The 17574-nt window shown below is 38.9% G+C and overlaps 2 protein-coding genes across 3 annotated transcripts; both read right to left on the bottom strand.

Moving 5' to 3' along the window:
- Positions 1 to 126: 126 nt before the first annotated feature.
- TCTN2 (tectonic family member 2) lies at positions 127 to 11415 on the bottom strand. The gene is made up of 18 exons (XM_054219590.1): positions 11276 to 11415; positions 10337 to 10450; positions 9966 to 10039; positions 9013 to 9208; positions 8666 to 8766; positions 8217 to 8413; positions 7858 to 7981; positions 7072 to 7207; positions 6366 to 6431; positions 5400 to 5528; positions 5059 to 5136; positions 4647 to 4727; positions 4230 to 4341; positions 3742 to 3845; positions 3185 to 3341; positions 2259 to 2384; positions 1663 to 1751; positions 127 to 853 (listed from the first exon to the last, which is right to left on the bottom strand). Exons 1-18 carry the CDS (start codon positions 11349 to 11351, stop codon positions 738 to 740), a joined length of 2076 nt encoding a protein of 691 aa, XP_054075565.1. The 5' UTR covers positions 11352 to 11415; the 3' UTR covers positions 127 to 737.
- A 283-nt stretch (positions 11416 to 11698) lies between these two features.
- Positions 11699 to 17573, bottom strand: GTF2H3 (general transcription factor IIH subunit 3). Of its 2 annotated transcripts, none has more exons than XM_054219624.1 (13): positions 17485 to 17573; positions 17190 to 17269; positions 16736 to 16842; positions 15969 to 16132; positions 15651 to 15713; positions 15374 to 15403; positions 14510 to 14538; positions 14350 to 14424; positions 13806 to 13859; positions 13504 to 13572; positions 13241 to 13376; positions 13121 to 13157; positions 11699 to 13036 (listed from the first exon to the last, which is right to left on the bottom strand). In XM_054219624.1, the coding sequence occupies exons 1-13, from the start codon at positions 17492 to 17494 to the stop codon at positions 12967 to 12969; spliced, it is 924 nt and encodes a 307-aa protein (XP_054075599.1). In that variant the 5' UTR covers positions 17495 to 17573; the 3' UTR covers positions 11699 to 12966. The 2 variants fall into 2 exon arrangements, with proteins under 2 accessions (XP_054075599.1, XP_054075597.1); XM_054219622.1 differs by having other exon boundaries at positions 11700 to 13036; positions 16736 to 16845.
- Position 17574: the final 1 nt, after the last annotated feature.

The following is a 17574-nucleotide window of genomic DNA, read 5'->3' as shown; positions in this document are numbered from 1 at the left end:
AGCTCGGCACCCCCGCGCCGCCCGGGGAGCACGGCACCCTCACAGCGAACCCCGGAACGTGGGATGGAAACGGCGGGGAAGGAGGTAAAGAAGATACGTTACTAACGGAATTGTAAGAGCCGAACCACGGGAAATCCCAAACTGAACATCGTGTTTGATCAGCTGAGGAAAACCGGTCGTAAATGTTGTCTGTACCCTGTGTAGCCCAGATCAGGTACAGGTTGCCAAAGAGTTAACTGGAAGAGAGAATTACAGATCAATCTGTCCGATGCCCCAAAAATAGGTGGGCATGACGGGTTTGCTATGGAAAGGAACCGCCGCAGTGACCTGCTGTGCCAGGACAGGAGAACACACCTGACAGGACAACAGCGGTCCATCCCTGAGGATGACAACGGTCTGTCCATAAGGATGACAACAGTGTGTCCATGAGGATGACAACCCGACCCCTCTGCAGCTGCAGGGCTGGCCTCGCCTCCTGCAGCGGGTCATGCAGAGCCCACCCTGCGGGTGTCAGCTCTGCGCTCCTGCTCCCCCAAACACAGAGCCAAGCGATTAAAAATAATTCTGTTCCTTTTTTTTATAACACAACCATTTCCTGTGTATCGTAAGAGTATTCATTTTATGCATCTTTAAAAGTTTATATAAATTGTCTACAAAATCCAGGAATATTTATCCATACATTTTACCCAAAAGTACTTAAAATACTAACAAAAATGGTTCTTTTTACATCAATGTTTTTAAACCAAGGAACTATCCCATAATTTAGAAAACCAAGGGTTGCTCATAATCGCTGCAAGTAAAACAAGAAATGCCAATAACAGGCCTTTTGCGAGACACTGGGAATATGGTTCTCCTGCAGAAAAAAAAAAAAGGAAAAAAAGTGTAAGCATATTAGAGCAAAATTTTAGTTTAGACAACAACCCAAAGGATACAGATCAAAGTATATGCATAGCCTGAATAAAATCATGGAGTACAAAGCAAGGAATTAAGATGCATCACACTTATAAAGCTTCATAGTTTGTATAACTTTAGTCCCTGGAGTTGTGCAGGTAATAAACGGGCCACTGCCTCTGTCCGTGCAGCTCTGGGAACAGAGTGCAAGTGCCTCAATGCCCTTTGAAATGCCAGACGTTTGATCTGCAGAGCCTCCCACGAAACATGACGCACCACAGTTCTACACAGAGGAAACTTAAAAATTAACCATCTTACCAATATGGCAAATTTTTACTGGAACTCGTGTGAGCTGACTGAAAAACCACATACTGGCAAAATGAGAAATAAAGTCTTCCTCCACCCCTTGAGGGCAATGACACACACTGACAATGCTACAATTACAGTAGGAAATGGAAACAGAATGGTATCATAATGTGATATATTCTCCCTCCAAACTCTACATGGGAGTGAAAAAGAACCTCTGCCAAACAGATATTCACAAAATTTCAACCTTATCCACAAAGTACACCTAGTAATTATTTTTCCTCTAGTCGTGCTAAAAAATTAATGCATTATCAAGGAAAAAATTAAACAGACTTTTTGGACCACGCTTTCTAAAAAAGAAATTTTAATTCCCTTCTACAAAGCGTTCTTTCAGACTAAATTCCACACATCTAATTATGTTTCAAAGAACAGTTCACAGCATTCCACACTGCTGATTATTTTTACCTGTGTAAAAACGTGTCAATGGATAAAAAAGTTGTGGCCAGCACACAGCATTTCGATTGCAGTCAAATTCTGTATAATTCATCTGAAATCTGAAGAAAAAAGAAAAACAACAGATTTATTAACTACAGTACCGGAACACCAGCATAAGTGCAAAAACCAGAGTGCAAAGGTGTCCAAGATTACAGGAAAAAACAAAACTAAGCCACAAACTTCTCATTATTTTCTTATGACTTTTTTTCTTTAATAAAAACAGGAGCCTCCCCTCTACTCCATTTCTGTAATTTTTAGTCAGATGCGCCTTTTTGTGATGAACATTTTCAGACAATGTTTGGGAGCCTCACTCAGCATCCCTTATCCACTCATGTAAACAACACAAACACTTGTCCGCTAAAGCCAAATGACAACTTCGCAGGGTAATTTACAGCCCTTCATGTTCTTCATGCTCCTGAGGAAGATTGTCACTAACAGAATTGTTACTCAATAAACCTTTGAACCAGGCCTTATTGCTCTGTACTCCACCAAACCAAAGTAACCTTTTGATCAATGCTATTCACATCTGCTTAACATAATGTGAAGTATCCATGTTTTTAAGTTACCTTGTCATTGGAATGGGCGGCTGTGCTGGCACTTTGATAAACTGCACAGAAGCAGTCACTGGAAGAAAGCTGGTGCTGTTTTCACAGATAAGCCCGCACTGGAATTGCCATATGACCGTTGAGTAACTGTAAGAATATGCATAACTATTACTTGAGGGCTGTAAATGGATATTTAGAGCCTAAACAGAACGATGAAAGGACAAAATATACAGTATTTAGGAGGTGGTTCATGATTTCTGCATTTTCAACACCATGCAGGGAGAGAACTTGCAAAGTCTGGAAATGAGGCAAAATGGAACAGAATCCCATGTATTTGATTGGGATTGACTTGGGGGGGCAGAGGAGAAAATGTCTGCAGAGTGAAAATTCCCTCTTTCAGGAAAGAACAAACCATTTGTTTAGATTTGGTGTTGGGGGATATGGTGTAGGGGAGAACTTTGTAGAGTGGGGTTGATGGTTGGACTTGATGATCCCAAGGATCTTTTCCAACCTGAATGATTCTATGATTCTATGATTTACCACCGCTCTCAAGAAGAGCTCTACATTGAGGTGAGCTGGAGCACAAGACAATGTTGCCACTTCCATCATGTGACAAGAAATTAAAATGTTCTTCTGATGGAATGCCCTTCATATGCCTACTACTGGCAGCTTCATAGATTTTATTTAATATTTCAGTGAAGTAGAAAGATAATCTACTGTTAACCATTACTATTTTTTAAATTATTATTTTCATTTCAGAGGGAGAAAGGCAAACCTGGTTGTGATCAAAGGAATTTGGGCTGCAAACACAAACAAAAGGCATGTACAAAATTAGAAATAAAGAAATAACATTTTTGTTTGTAAAATTTAATCTGGATATTTTAGGTAAGCAAGTCTCAAAACGAAACATTTATTTGTCAGATAGCCAGAGACACAACTCTCTCTACCTGATCTGCACAGCAAGAATCTCTTGCTGGGGAATCCCTTGTAGTGCACCCACATCAGCAAAGATTATGCGAATATTCAGATTTGCAGGAATATCTGGACAAATGCCTTTTAAGTTTCCACTGCTCACATTGGTATCAGAATTAAAGGGATCAAGACCTATAGAGGAGAACAGAGTTATTTAAATGAAAATAAGATGGAGAACATTATATTTTCCATAATTCTATTATTGTCATAGTCCCATGCAATATCGGTAACTTTCACACAGGAACGCAGCAAAAAACACACATAAAAACAAGGAGTACTTCATCAACAGAGAACTAAAATACCAAGCCATATGTGTACTAGCTGACAGGAAAATACATGTTAGTGCAGTTTCTGTATACATATTGAGTTACATGCATGTGTGCACACATATATGGATAGATGGATGGATGGATCCAGACACACAGATCAGTATCTCTAGGGATTTGTAATTACAGTTTGGTTTTATTTTGAGAGGCTCTTTTCATCATACGGGCATATTTAGACTATAAACAATAACACAAATCTCACTTACGTATAATTTCCACCCAGTCATTTAGATCACTGTAACTTGAATTGTCCCTCTTTCCAACATGAGTAGCTTGTATTAATGAATTCAATTTCTCAGTTACATTTCCTCTGCAAAATAAGAATGCCAGATTACACAAAAAGTAAATCTGTACTGTCTGCCACTCTGGGTTGCATTATTACTATATCATAAGGTCAGTTTCCTCTGAAAGATGTTATAACTCAACAAAAACAAACTTGAACTATTGAATTATCTGTTGAATGGAAGAAATGGCAAAGCATTCCACTCCAACATAAACCTCATTGGAATACAGAGAGATCTGAGTGAAACTATTATTATAATTTCCTTTTTTTAAAAATGTGAGACTATCAGCCGCAGAAAGCTGAAATGCATGCATGACCATTTAAAAAGAACGTTAAGAGCACTGATAGCAGACACTTGCAAATAATCATGTAATAAGCAACAAGAAAAACAATTCAACCTACGTAGCTCACCTTAAAAGGCTGCAATCTTCATCAATACCAACTTCTAGAATGCACCCAGAGAATGAATCTAGTCCGAATAAAACTGGTGTAGAAGTTGCCAATGTACATAAACCTCTGCCAGCTATGAAATGAAAACATCTTACTTGAGCTTTCTTATAGAAACCTTTTGATCTCTAGCTTTCAATTTTGTGCAAAAATATCAAACATTAGAATGCAAACCACCAAGTGGCATAGTTCCAATATAGATACAAGTCCATTCAACTTAAGTTTTCCAAGAAAGCATTAAAGGCTTACTCACTGAAGTTTAATAAAGGCTAGGGAATAGTCTAGAAAAGCAAAATTTGGAAGAGATTCTTGACTAAAATATATTTAAAAAAAACCCAAAACATTAACTACAGTTGAAGTTGCAACCTCACAAGCCAGTACCTGGCTGCCAAACGTTTAGGCTTCCAAAAGTATCAGAAGCATTCATATTTGCAGCTTTCACTGGTTTTCCAACTTGATAACCTAAACATAAAAGGGTAAATCACAAACATTGCATAAGAACGTTTAAACATTAGCATTGTTTGAATAATAAATGGTATCAATCTTGGAGTAAACAGACAGACATTTCCATTACAGGAGGAATACAGTCACTTTAAATAATCAATATCTATACAACAAAAGCCTAAGAACTAATCACCGCTATTACAATTGCCAGTGCATTAAGCCAGGAAGGAGGGGGCTAGCAACATAAAGATGTATGAAAGAGATATAAAACATAGTCACCGATAATGATCTGTACAGTACCAAATCTTTTTTATTTTCACTTTTAAGAAGCAAAATAAAGTAATAATACCTGGATTCCCAAACAGTACTGTTGCATTAATACTCTTTAAGCTTTGAAATTTGACTGTGAATCTCTGTGCCAGTATTTCTGAGAAAAGAAAAAAATATTACTTTATTTTTAAATAATTAGCAAAAAGTGTGCTCTACGTAGGATACAAATTTCCATCCTTCATTAGTAACAGAAGATTCAAAATAATACAAATTAATGGAAATCAGTCCCATGCATTTTCTTTCCAGAGTCCAAGGGAAATTCTTTTTAAGAAGTATTAGTAAATAAGAGATTCTATCACAGAATTTCCATGCTGGAGGGAAAAAAGTAAATCAAAAATTGTAAAAGAAATTTCATGATACCTCCATCACATAAACTTCCGAGGAAGACTGTGACATTTATTTGCTCTATTTTCTTGTCTTTCCAAATGAATGTATAGTCCTCTGCAAAAGTTACATTTTGACATAGAACCTCAGCAGCATGAAGGCTTTCTGGCAGGAGAAAAAAAAAAAAACATAACGAAAAGCACTGCTAATTAGAATGCTATATTACTGTAGCTGAAAAAGTACCCATTAAAAAACCCTGGCAAAATTCTGGAAATTATTCATCTTTTTGAGCATTTATTTTACTGTTTAAGTCCCATCTTATTAGGACAGGGCGACAGTACAATCCCACAGATTATCAATATTTTAACATCAGCGGTTCCAGGTCCTTTTGTAGATAAATCTCTCCTGAAGAACCCAGCATTGGACTTTACATCACCAGCTGATGCACTTCTCTGGACTCAGGACTCCCTCTGCTTTCATCACATCCTTCCCAGGGAGCCATCACTGCCCAGAAAACCACATTAGTTTGAATCCCAGTAGTTCCATTTGTGCTGCATTACCCTCCCACTGACTGGGAACCATTCTATAAAAAATAACTGCTTAATTGGATGAAAAAGCCTCTTGAAAAGGCACGAGAGCTTTCAAAACAGAGACATATACATCAGCTTACAGTCTACCCATCCCACTTACATGTTCATCCTGGAGATTTTTTAAAGCATTCTTTATATCTTTGTTTATTTTTATTACTACTATTTTCTCTTCTCAAAAATTACTGTTAATGTAAGCTAAGGGACTTGATTTCTTGACCAACTTTTAACGAAGATCCAGTAAATTAAATGCTTTCTGCTTTGCAGTAAGCCAAACAGTTTACCTTTGGGGCATTACATAATATACAAGATCCCTCCTAAGAATCACAGCAAGCATTTTAAGCATGAAAATCACCCATTTCTTATATAGTCCAGGTTAGGTAAGAAACCTATTTATTAAATGGAAGAGACGTACCACTTTCAGTGATGAATTTGCCCATGTCAGTGATGGCCCTGTAGATGACATTTTGTTGGATGAAGTCTGAGAATAAAAAAAAAAACAAAAGACAGCAGTAATTCTGACTAATAAGAGAGACAGGCATACTGTTTTCACATCTAAGATGCAATCCTTGTTGTTATGAAAATGAAGTAGAAAATTATTTAGAAAATTAATTTTGATAAAGAAACAAGCAGATTATGTATATTGAGAGCATAGCTAGTTTCTTCATGCAGGCAATCATATTATCTCAAACTCCAGAAGGACACTTCGTAAGTATACGCTTTTGCAATGCAGAAAGTAACCATTTCTTACTAATTCTAAAATGATGATACTGCACCCTCTTGACAGAAAAAGGGCTCTGCAAGAGCCTGAAAATAGAAAGTGGGAGAGATGCTGTTCTGTCTCTATGCGTAGCCATAACCAGTACGAGTCACCAGAAACAGATAAATGTGAAATACAAGTCAATCCCACTGTTTTTTATATTCTAAATCTTGGGAAATAGTGGGAGACTTGCTGGAAGGATATTAGAAACAGGAATAGAACACCCCCAAATGCTGAACTACAGCCACTAGATAACGAAGATATTACACATAGCTACTATGTCAACAGCACTCTTGTATGTTCTGTTCTAGCAGCTCTGAGAAACATAAAACACATTTCTGCTAGGGTTTATGCAGCATACCTCCAGTACCACTGTTTACTCTCACGTCATGGGGCAGTCCTTCCTTGTAAGATGCTAGATTGGTAAGGCATTTGACATCAAAGTTCTGGAGATACGCTACGGGGGCATTTCCAACACACTGTCCAGCCATGGATTGCTGCAGGTAGTTCAACAGAAATAAGTATGTTGGACCCTCTTCTAGCTCCTTGCTTTTCATTTTAAGACTGTTAATGAAATGCTCCAAGTATGTACTGCAGCCATATGACATTTTGACAAACAAGTAATCTGATGTTATCAAAATACTTCAATCTGTAGTGAGAGAGGTTAAAATTTAAAAAGCACAGCTTTCAAAATAGTTTCAGTATACAGTATGGCTTCATCCTTGTTTGTCAAAATAATTAAAACCAACAAGTCTCTCTAAAATGCAAAAGGAATTTGAATAAAGTACAACCAGATGACTAATATTCAAAAGGAAAAATGATAGTGCTCAGTAATGCAACAGGCAAACCAAAAAATACAGAAATATGATAAGACATAAACTACTAATTGGGATGCCAAGCTTGATTTCACCTCTTGAAATAATTAAAATATTATCATTTGGGGGGATGGGCAAGAAGATCAGGAAGGATAACATTTACTTTTAATAATGATTTCGTGGTTGGTTTGGGGTTTTTTTGTGAAAAACATATTCTACCACTTCACAACAGCAAGTTGCAGAAATGGTCGCAAAGCGATAAGGAGTTTCATATATAAAGAATATCAAACAAACCAAGAGGAACCAAAAGCTCCTAAACAAGAAGTGATTACCTGGGGAATGGTAAAATACTCATCTTCTTCTGTCATAATTGGATCTCCTTGTCTGTAACCGGTGAAAAGTCTCCCAGGAGAAGTTTGTAAAGGGATCTTAAATGGAGGAACTCTAGGTGTAGAACTGAAAAAAAGTTTAAAAATTAAACAATTCTTTGCTCTCTACTTCACACAAATAATTATACATTTGCTTTCATGTCCTGTGTTCTCATATAGTACCAATGACATTTCTCCATTTGCACTTAAAGTTTGTACCCTAAAATTCCAATTTCAAAATAACTTTCGTAATAGAAACAGGTTACATTTTTGGTAGCATGCCTAATGTGTACGTTGAGAAAATAGATTTTCTTAAGACTTACGTAGAGCCGTGATAAAAGTAGCCAAGAAATGGTGTATTGTTAAGAGAAGACTGTACACAAAGGAAGGGAAACCAATCAGGGATATATTCCATTGACTGAGAAGAGCACAGCTGATCAAAAGGTGGATTTACATCCCCACCAAACACTCCGTTGAAACATGATTCATTGAATAACTGCTTCAAGTCTGGGGTACATTCCTGAAAGGGAAAATAATGGTCACTTTTTAGCACAGTAATTGCATTACCATAGGCATTACAGTCATACTTGCAGGTAAAACAAACCAATTTTTTAGAGTGTGGTCATATTTACTATTAGAAATACTGGAAAATCCAAACAAGCCCTCTAGCCCCATCTAGTCTGAAGCATTCAGTACCTCTCTCGCCCCAGACAACAGAATGAACCTAGAAATTTTGAAAACACTTAATCAAAGTTTAATATGAAATAAGTACCAGATCACAGCAACAACGAACATCACAAGCTCCAGCTGTCAAGTCACAAGGACAAGAGCCCAATGGGTGAAACACCTGGTTTGGGATGATAGTTGCATTTTCTGTAAAAGAATGTTAAAAAAAAAAAAAGAAGAGAAAATCAGATTAAATAGATCTGAATCTGGAATCCAAGTAAATACACAATGCACACTGCAGTTTATTCTGACCGTGTACAAACCTTTTTTTAAATTTCATTAATGATTATTCAGTATCTCTTGCTGCCCAAATCCCATTTTTTATTTTTTTCATATATGGAGGAAAAGACCAGCCAAAATGCCTTTTCTTCTTTAGTATAACTAAACACTTACCTGACACATTTCCTGGAAAGGAAGAGTTGGCATATATTTCAGCTTGAATCAGGAGATGGGCCAACATCACTGAATCACGGCAAGCTAAAACCTGAAGCATTTCAACCACACAGAGAGGTGTTGTACAGCAGTCAGTAGCGTTGGGCAAACACAATTGCAGGTTTCTAGTCAAGCTTATAGTCACTTTGGAAGCAGTCTGAAAAAATGCAAAATAAAATTTGTCAGTTTTGACAGCTTGTATTAAATTACTCTTATTTATACCACTCAACAGCTTCTGAAAGAGAAGCTTCAGTACTACTGTGTTTTGTCAGTGCTACAATATAATTATATTCTTCCTATATAAAATCAGACATTTGTTGAGAGTGCAATGACAAAGGGTCTGCTACCAAGATATGCAAATACAGCAAGGATATGAACTGTACACAGAACTTTTTAAGGCATGCACACAGATTAAGTTACCTCAGAAATCCCATGCACATTTCTAAAGACAAGAACAACTACCAAAAAGTGAATTTCAGTTTTTACACCTAACTTCAGTTGAAAACTGGAATGACTGCAGAGTTGATAAAACCCCTAAGGAATTATGTATACCATAACACTGAAGGCAAGGCTAATAAATACAGACATTTTAGAGCTCATGCTGTATATAAGCACCACTTTTTTATTTCTATTGGCTCCTTCCAGCAGATCTGAAACGCTCTCAAATGCTACAGCCAGCCAGGAAGTACAGGCAATTCTGGAGAGGATGAGAACAAGAAGGAACCAGTGTCAAAGCTGCACCTCAGCAAACTCCAGCAAGGACATCCACACAAAGGGATATGTCAAGGAAAAAAGGCAAGGGCAAGACATTCAAACTAGGTTGTTAATACATTAACATTTTGATAGTATTTCATTAGCCCCTAATATATGACAGTTCAGTCCTTGTCATTTTGAAGAATCAGTATTTTACATACCATACCAGGTGTTACATTCAAATTCCAATCACCAGCTCTTTTAATTCCGCTGCAATTTGCAAGTTGCAATTTTCCTATATCAAAATAAAAATTAAAAAAGTATTCCACTGTCATTGAGAAAAGACTAGAAAATTAGAAGTACATTTAAACTCCTTTTGTGCCTTCAAGTAGGCATACCCTCAGGCCCAGCTGACAAGGAGGCTTAATCAGCAGAAGTCTTTTGGAGTTCCTATTTCAGTAACAATTAAAGCACTAAATGAAGTTCATTGCTGTTTCTCCATCAATTTTAATGGCAGAAAAAACATTCAGAATTCAATCGCATTTATTTGCATGCTATTTGGAAAAGAAATGAAAAAATGAAGTGTTCTTACCTGTCGCTTCATCTACAGAACTTAAAATTATAGAAAAATTAACTCCTGAAGAATTTCCAAGAAAAAATGAATTTACTCTGGGCCCTGACATATGGATAAATGATGGCTGAAAGACTAAAAAAAAAAAGAAAGAAACAAGTCTTAACACACAGAATAAGTTGACATCTGTAAGACAATACTTAGGTCTTCGGCTTGGGATAGATTCTTACCTTCCTATACTTTAAATTGTCACAAATAGCACAAAAATATTTCATGATGCCTAGGACTGTATTTACATTCCTGCAAAGTGCTACAGCAGTGGGTTCACCGTAGCTTTCTATACTTCAAGTTTGCATTTGTCAAGATGCACAGTGAACACACAGCAGTATAACATTAAGGCAGGAGACTGCAGCACTTACTGGCCCATGCAGATACTACCCAAGTCAGGCAATAACATATTTAACATTTCTTGCTGACTTCAGGTCACACTTTTTGGTGGTATCAGGGGTGTAGCACTACCTGTGATCCCTAATTGCAGACTACTGCCCTCAGCATGTGGACGTAGTTTCAAGTTTAGGGCTCCAAGTTGGGAGTTTCACTAGAATTTCCTTTACAGACTTCACCAACGCTGAAAGGTCCAACAGAAGCAGCTCCGCGTTTCCCTCTCCGAGCTTCCCCCAGTGCTAAGCACTGGCAGGACCCTCCACGGCCACCACCTTCGGGCTGGGCCACCGAAGGCCCACGACCTCCTAACCCCAGGGGACAACCCCCCCGCCATCCCTCGGGGCCTCCCCTCACGCCCACGCGGGCAGGCCCCACGGTTATCCGGTCAGGGAAGGTCCCACAACAGACCGAGCCCTCCTTCCCCTCACCGCCGGCCGCCCTTTTGGCCCCCTTCCCTCAGCAGTCTCGCCCCTCGGAGGCCGCCTTTCATTGCGGCCCCTGACGCCCTCCACCCACCGGGGTGCCAAACCCGCTGCCCAGGGCAAGGTGCTGCCAGCAGCAGCAGTACCGTCCCGAGGAAAGCTGCCTCCATAGCGTCTAAGGAGGGCCGCGCCGAGGAGGTGGCTGCTGCCCGACCGCCATCTTGCGGCGCCAGCACGGCGCCATGGCAACGGGAAGGGGCGGGAAGCGATGGCGGCGGCGCGGCTCCCTGACGGGGGAAGCGGGGACAGCAGGGGGGCAGCAGCAGGCTGTCACACAGCCCAGCGGGGCCGCCTCACGTCCCCCGCCGCCCGGGAGCGGCCGCAGAGCCGAAAGCGGGGTCAACCAAGGCAACCCTGACCTGTCTGCCCCTGATCTTTCCCCCTCACTCCACACAGGCCGCCTCCTCCCTCAGGCACTTCATCCACAGCCAGCTAGTGCTGTCCCACGTTCACACAATAAAATTGCAACAAGGCCATGTAGCTCAGCCCCAGAAATACCTACTACAGCACTATCTAACCGCATTTGAAAAAAGTTTTATTACAAACGTTTTATACAAAGTAAATTATAAATACAGCCTTCAAACAAAATGGCTTTTGGCAATTACCAAGCCCGTAGAAGACTGGCACTTATTACAACTGTTACATGGACAAAAAGCTGATGCAATTATCAAGACATGACATAAATTCCTGTATACGTCTTGGGAAAAAAAATTTTGTCATTTTCTATACAGGAAACAATTACTCTCTGTATTCTTTACAGGAGAACATCAGTTACCAGCAAGAGGTAGAGCCACCAAATTATACAGTAACCTGTGGAAGATCTTTTTTTTTTTTGTTTGTTTAAACTAAAGCCACGTTCAGAAGTACACAGCATATCCTCCTGTTCTGACATAAAAAACACCAATCCAAAAGCATTCCTTCTTGCCAGATGTCAGACATAAAACCACATACAAAAAAAAAAAGTGTGCCTGCTGCCACATTACATAGAATATTTTTATATTTTTTTGTTTTCCAGTTTCAAAATGCAACCTGAAAGACTAAGCAGCTAGTTTGCATTTATTGAAGTTACTTTAAACAAAGGGAGACCTTTTCATTCACAAATTAAGTGATACCCAATTGAGAAAGAAATACCACAAAGACAGTACAAAGGCATATGAATACAGATGAGTGCACATGTAGGGGAATTAGCACCTTAAAAAAAAAAAGTGGGTTCTAAGCCATCTTAGCAATGTTGGCTTTTTTCTTTTTTGAAATTGATATTCAAATTCAGTCCAGAAATTGCTAGCAATAGCTAGCAAGCAGCTGAAGTCCCTGAATAACATAGTGCTAAGGTTCTGATCCTACACACCAGAAATTATCATTCTTACCTTTACACTAACATTAAAAAAAAATAATCATAGCTTTCTTGTCTTTGAAAATAACTTGGAAGCGTGAAACTTTGCCACGGCCAGAATAACTTTTACTTCACAGCATCTGTCTCTTAACAGGCTGTAACTTCTGGAATTCCGAATTAGTATTTAGAACAGCACAGGCTACATGGTAATACAATGATTTGTTACTTAAAGGACTGTGTAGAAAACACATGATTTAAATATTTATCCCTTAAGAAAGAGGAAGTAACACTGCATACAGTTCTCTCTCATATCCAATAAAAAGTGCCATCATCAATTTCTCACATACGTTCCATTTCATGGAATTACTGGAGGAGGTATATGCATAATGTTGTTACACAGCTAACTTTAATTTCTTCTTCTTAGCTTTCATGACAGGTGGCAATGATATTTTGAAAGCAGTCCTGAAACAACATAAAAAAGGAACTGTCAGATACACTGGACGTATTCCCACCCCCACCCTTGAAACAAGAAGAAGAAACACTTACTCGCATGTACTACAAATAGGACTGAAGTTGCAGAATACTGGAAAATAAAAAGAATCAGCTTTCACTAAAACAATTCATTTGAACGTAAGAAATCAGACTCTTAAATATTTATAAACTTACTTGACAAGCACACAGAGCACACATAACCAATTTCAATGAGATTTCGATGACAGAAGCATGCAGCTCTGTAGTCAACATGAACGGGAGGTGGAAGGACAAGCTGTGATCTCCGCTCTTGATCAGGGAGAAATACCCACTGCATGAATACAGAAAAAATATTTTGCAAATTGGAATGGTACTGCTGTTTTACCTTCTCAATGAAGTCAGTCAGATTTCAAGTCTAACACAGGAAAAAACACTGAAGTGTTTTTTAAATGACTTACCAATAAATACTGCAGAAGGGATGGCATGTGGGGTACTTTCAAATATATGCCACCCGTAATGTCACAAGCCTGGAAAGCAGAGAGCGTGATCAGATTGTTATGGTTTACGAGATTAACAGGGTATTTAAAATATCCACATACTGCTCAAAGCCTGCATGTTGGAACTGTCAGATTCACTGAACATATTTCCACATCCACTCTTGAAACAAAGGCAAGAAGAGAACTTAAGAACACGTCAAACTATATAGCATCGCGTATCTACAAATAAACGTAAACAGCAAATAAGAATAGGAAGTCTGTACCTGTTGTAGAAGACCTGAATCAGAGTCCAAGACACAGGCATCAATCAAAATACTCTGCAAGAAAAGAGACAAAACACATGAAAAAACAGATTCCACTAGGACCATTGTAGCCTCATCAGTGTTACTGTCATGGTCTGTGTCTGCTATAAATACGCTCCACGTATAAATGCACATGCTTTTACAGCTGCAGGATCACCACACCCATAGGGAAGCTCTTTCACATGATAGGAACACAAATCCAAATTTCCAGCATCTCCCTTCTAATGCATGGTAATAAAAGAACTATCATCAAAGGTACCTCATACACATTACCTGCAAGGCGGGACAAACGGCTACTATCTGTGCTTCCACAGTAATCTTTAATTCATCTAGCAAACCCTTTATGTTTTTTTTTAAACTTGGTTACCACCTTTCACCCTGGCCACGACAGACTTCACTTCAAGGAGTCTTTAACTAGATCATAATCATAAGAGAAATGAACCATTTTGTTATCTTGGCACATTAATAAAAGATAATATCTATCAAAATGAAATGCCGGCTTCACCTGTTTCTGTGCTGCAAAGATCACATTCATGAAATTCATATATTGCAACGCACAGTCTTCTGCAGCTTTTATGACCTAAATAAAGCAATTCAAACTTGTTAACTTGCATAATATCACCAGATTTCAAGACTAAAAGAAAACTGACAACAAAAGTTCTTACCAAAATCCTTGATTTAATTTCTTGATTGGCTAAATATTGCAAAGAAAAAGAAATACATGAGTACATTGCTTCTGTCACCTGTAGTTTGCCCTTGTAATTCTGTAGCATTTAACATCTCAGATGTTAGATATCTAACATTCAGTTAAAATACGTATATGAACTATTTTGAAGTCCCAGTGGCACAGAGAGCAGCAAAAATATTCGGCAAGTATACATAGACTAATTTAGACTTGTTATGAAAGTAGACCCGTTTCATTTATTGTCCAAAAGCAGTTAGATGTCAATCAAGAAAGAAATGTTCAGAGTTGTTCATTACCAACCCACTGCTTGAAACACGTATCACAACTTCTATGGTATTTCTCACTGATTAAAGTGATCTGAAATGCATAGCTGATTGTAGTCTAATCTGCTCCTTGCAAAACTATTTGCACAAATAGCACTTTTTGTGATTATAGAAGAGGAAAACCAAAACTGAGTAAGGAATTCAACTATCATCACAGCTCTGCAGGTCATCCATTTGGAAGAGGATTTGTACATTTTGTGACTTCAAACAAGTTCCTCTCAAGCTCCAGTTACTCTGAAGAGATTCCAGTTTCAGTTTTACTCATTTCACTTGCATGCAACAGAAAATCAGAACAAGAATATGAACCAATGATCAGGTCCTTTATTTCTAATTGTCACCAAGACCTAGTTTAAACTGGGCAATTTTTAATGATCGGGATAAACCTGTACCTATTACTGCCAATTTGGGAAATGGAGGTGTGTCAAAACATATGTATATTTGTTTGTGTGTACTTAGGTATTTAAATGTTATTCTGATTCAAACACTTAAGTAACTACTCAGAACATAAGAAGAGGTATTACCTTTTACCTCTTTGCTCATCCTGTTGATATCTACGTTAGCTGACATTAAGGAATCTACATTCTGTTCTTGGCAATAACTCCTATCCACACCACGTATTCACCACCTTAGCCAACACACATCTTAATACACGACCCACAGTTATTAGGCAGACATTTCAGTTTTGAGTCTTATGACAGAACAGGAATAATAAAACCTATATTGAAGCATACTTAATATTATAAGAAACAATCTTAAAACTACATAAAGGCTTTGAAGATTCCATGATGAAAAGGATACAGCAAAGTGCTTTAGCAAGTGATCCTGCTAACAGAGTTTCTGTTTGCTGGCCCCTCATGTCAGCTGCAATACAAGAAGAGTTGCAAAAGTTACTTTTGTATATAAAAACAGTTGCTGAACCTGACTATACCAAATACTACAAGTTTTATCTTTGGCAAATGGTATTAATGCGGAGGGCTGGAGTGTCAAGCATAATAAACTAATCTATTTCAAACATTAGAATTCGCATGATCAAAATAAAGGAAATTCCTACAACTCCTTGAGAGTCCAAGCGTTCTGCAATTCTGTGTATTAAGCCTAGAATTTTGTTTTCCTTACTTTTTGTCATGAGGTCTTTAATCTCTTCTGCAATTGCATCATTTATTGCTGTTAACAATTCATATTTTCCATCCTTGCTACCAGAGCAATTAGATTCCATGGAGCTACCGCCATCTCCAAAGAGGTCTGCAAAAGCCCAACGCTTCCCAGGGTACAAGAAACGGCTGAAACAGGAAAAAAACATAGTATTCATGTTTTGCCTTTAACCTTGTAAGAAAAAAACACCATGAACTAATCAGCTGTAGACAGCAATACTCAGAAGTTTAATTTCAAATAATTTTAATGCTTTAGACATTAAAGAGACCATATAAGGCAGGTAATCTTCAAACCCAAAATGGAGGAAAACCCAAATTCACCTCCCCTCTTTCAAGGCACATGGCAAATAGATACCATGCCTGCACTTAGGGGTAGATCCCGAGATTCACAAATATCTGGGGAATATCCACTAAACAGGAAACTTCTGCTACTTGCATTGTCCTGCTCACTGCGTCTCTACCATCCCCTCTCTCCCTCTCCCCATATATTTTTAAGTGAAAGTCTATTCAAATCTTCCTTCTGTCTTACAAACCTTTTTGCTGCTTTGTGTAAGGCACTAAATCAATTACTTCTTTCCTACACAGTTTTAGTTAATTTCTGTTCTTAAGACAATGATACATTATGCGTTTTAAACCTGGTTTCAATTATATACTTCATTCTAACATGAAGATCAGGACACAGATATAGAAAAGTGTACTTTAAACCTTTACACTGTTAAGATGCAACTATACCTTTCTTGTGTGTGACTCGCTATTACAGCGAGCCTGTTGGTACGATTCATAAATAAGTGTGAATTTCCCAGTACCATCGCTGCATCGATGCATTTTGATAGGGTGAACTGCTGAAAAAAAGAAGAAAGTAGAGCACAATAACGTTTACAGTTAAGTAACTTAGAAGAAATCTCTCAAGTAACTAAAGAACTTGAGTTTTAATACACCAGAAGAGCTTCCTTTCTTAATGGGAAGCATTAGGAAAAGAGCTTTGAAAAGTACACAATGCTGGGTCGCTATATTTAAAAGAGTATTCTAAAATCCATTATATCCGTTTTAGCAGACAATATTGGCATAGCTCAGAAATCAAAGACCAGTCCCACCTGTTGCCTAATTATTAAGATTTTTTTTTTTAAATAATAAGTTTTTTCATTCAGAAATCACTATCAGAAGCACCAACACCCAGAGGGGGTACCTCAGCTTCTCCTTGCGCTTTCTTTCCCCACCAGATCGGGTTGGTGTCGATGACGATGACCAGCAGGCTCAGCTCGTCATCTGAAAAAGCCACAACACGGCGGGGTCACTCCAGGCTCCCTGCGAGGGCCGAGCGCCACCGGCTGAAGGCCCCCGCGCAGAGGGGCTCTCCCAGGACCGCTGGCAGCTCAGCGGAGCCGGACGGATCCCAGCCCGCGGCGGGGACACGGGGAACCAGCCGCCGCAAGGCCGAGGGCGCCGAGCCCCGCCGGCTGCTCCCTCCCGCGCCGCCTCACCCGCGCTCATTGCCCAGCCGCGGGTACCGGCCGCTCCCGGCGCTTAGAAATGACGCCACGGCACGGCTTACGTCATCCAAACGCGTCCGT

The sequence above is a fragment of the Rissa tridactyla genome, chromosome 13, assembly GCF_028500815.1.
Source record: "Rissa tridactyla isolate bRisTri1 chromosome 13, bRisTri1.patW.cur.20221130, whole genome shotgun sequence".
Lineage (NCBI taxonomy): Eukaryota > Metazoa > Chordata > Aves > Charadriiformes > Laridae > Rissa > Rissa tridactyla.
This window is presented reverse-complemented; position numbering and strand designations above follow the sequence as displayed.

Coding starts and splice junctions, on each gene's coding strand:
- GTF2H3 (XM_054219622.1), bottom strand. Junction 16,846..17,189: donor AAGCGCAAGGAGAAGCTGAG/GTACCCCCTCTG, acceptor TCTTTTTTTCAG/CAGTTCACCCTATCAAAATG. Junction 13,573..13,805: donor ATTCAGGTCTTCTACAACAG/GTACAGACTTCC, acceptor TCTGCTTTCCAG/GCTTGTGACATTACGGGTGG.
- TCTN2 (XM_054219590.1), bottom strand. CDS start 11,351: ATGGAGGCAGCTTTCCTCGGGACGGTACTGCTGCTGCTGGCAGCACCT. Junction 3,846..4,229: donor GAAGATTGCAGCCTTTTAAG/GTGAGCTACGTA, acceptor CTTATTTTGCAG/AGGAAATGTAACTGAGAAAT. Junction 1,752..2,258: donor CCGCCCATTCCAATGACAAG/GTAACTTAAAAA, acceptor TTTTTTCTTCAG/ATTTCAGATGAATTATACAG.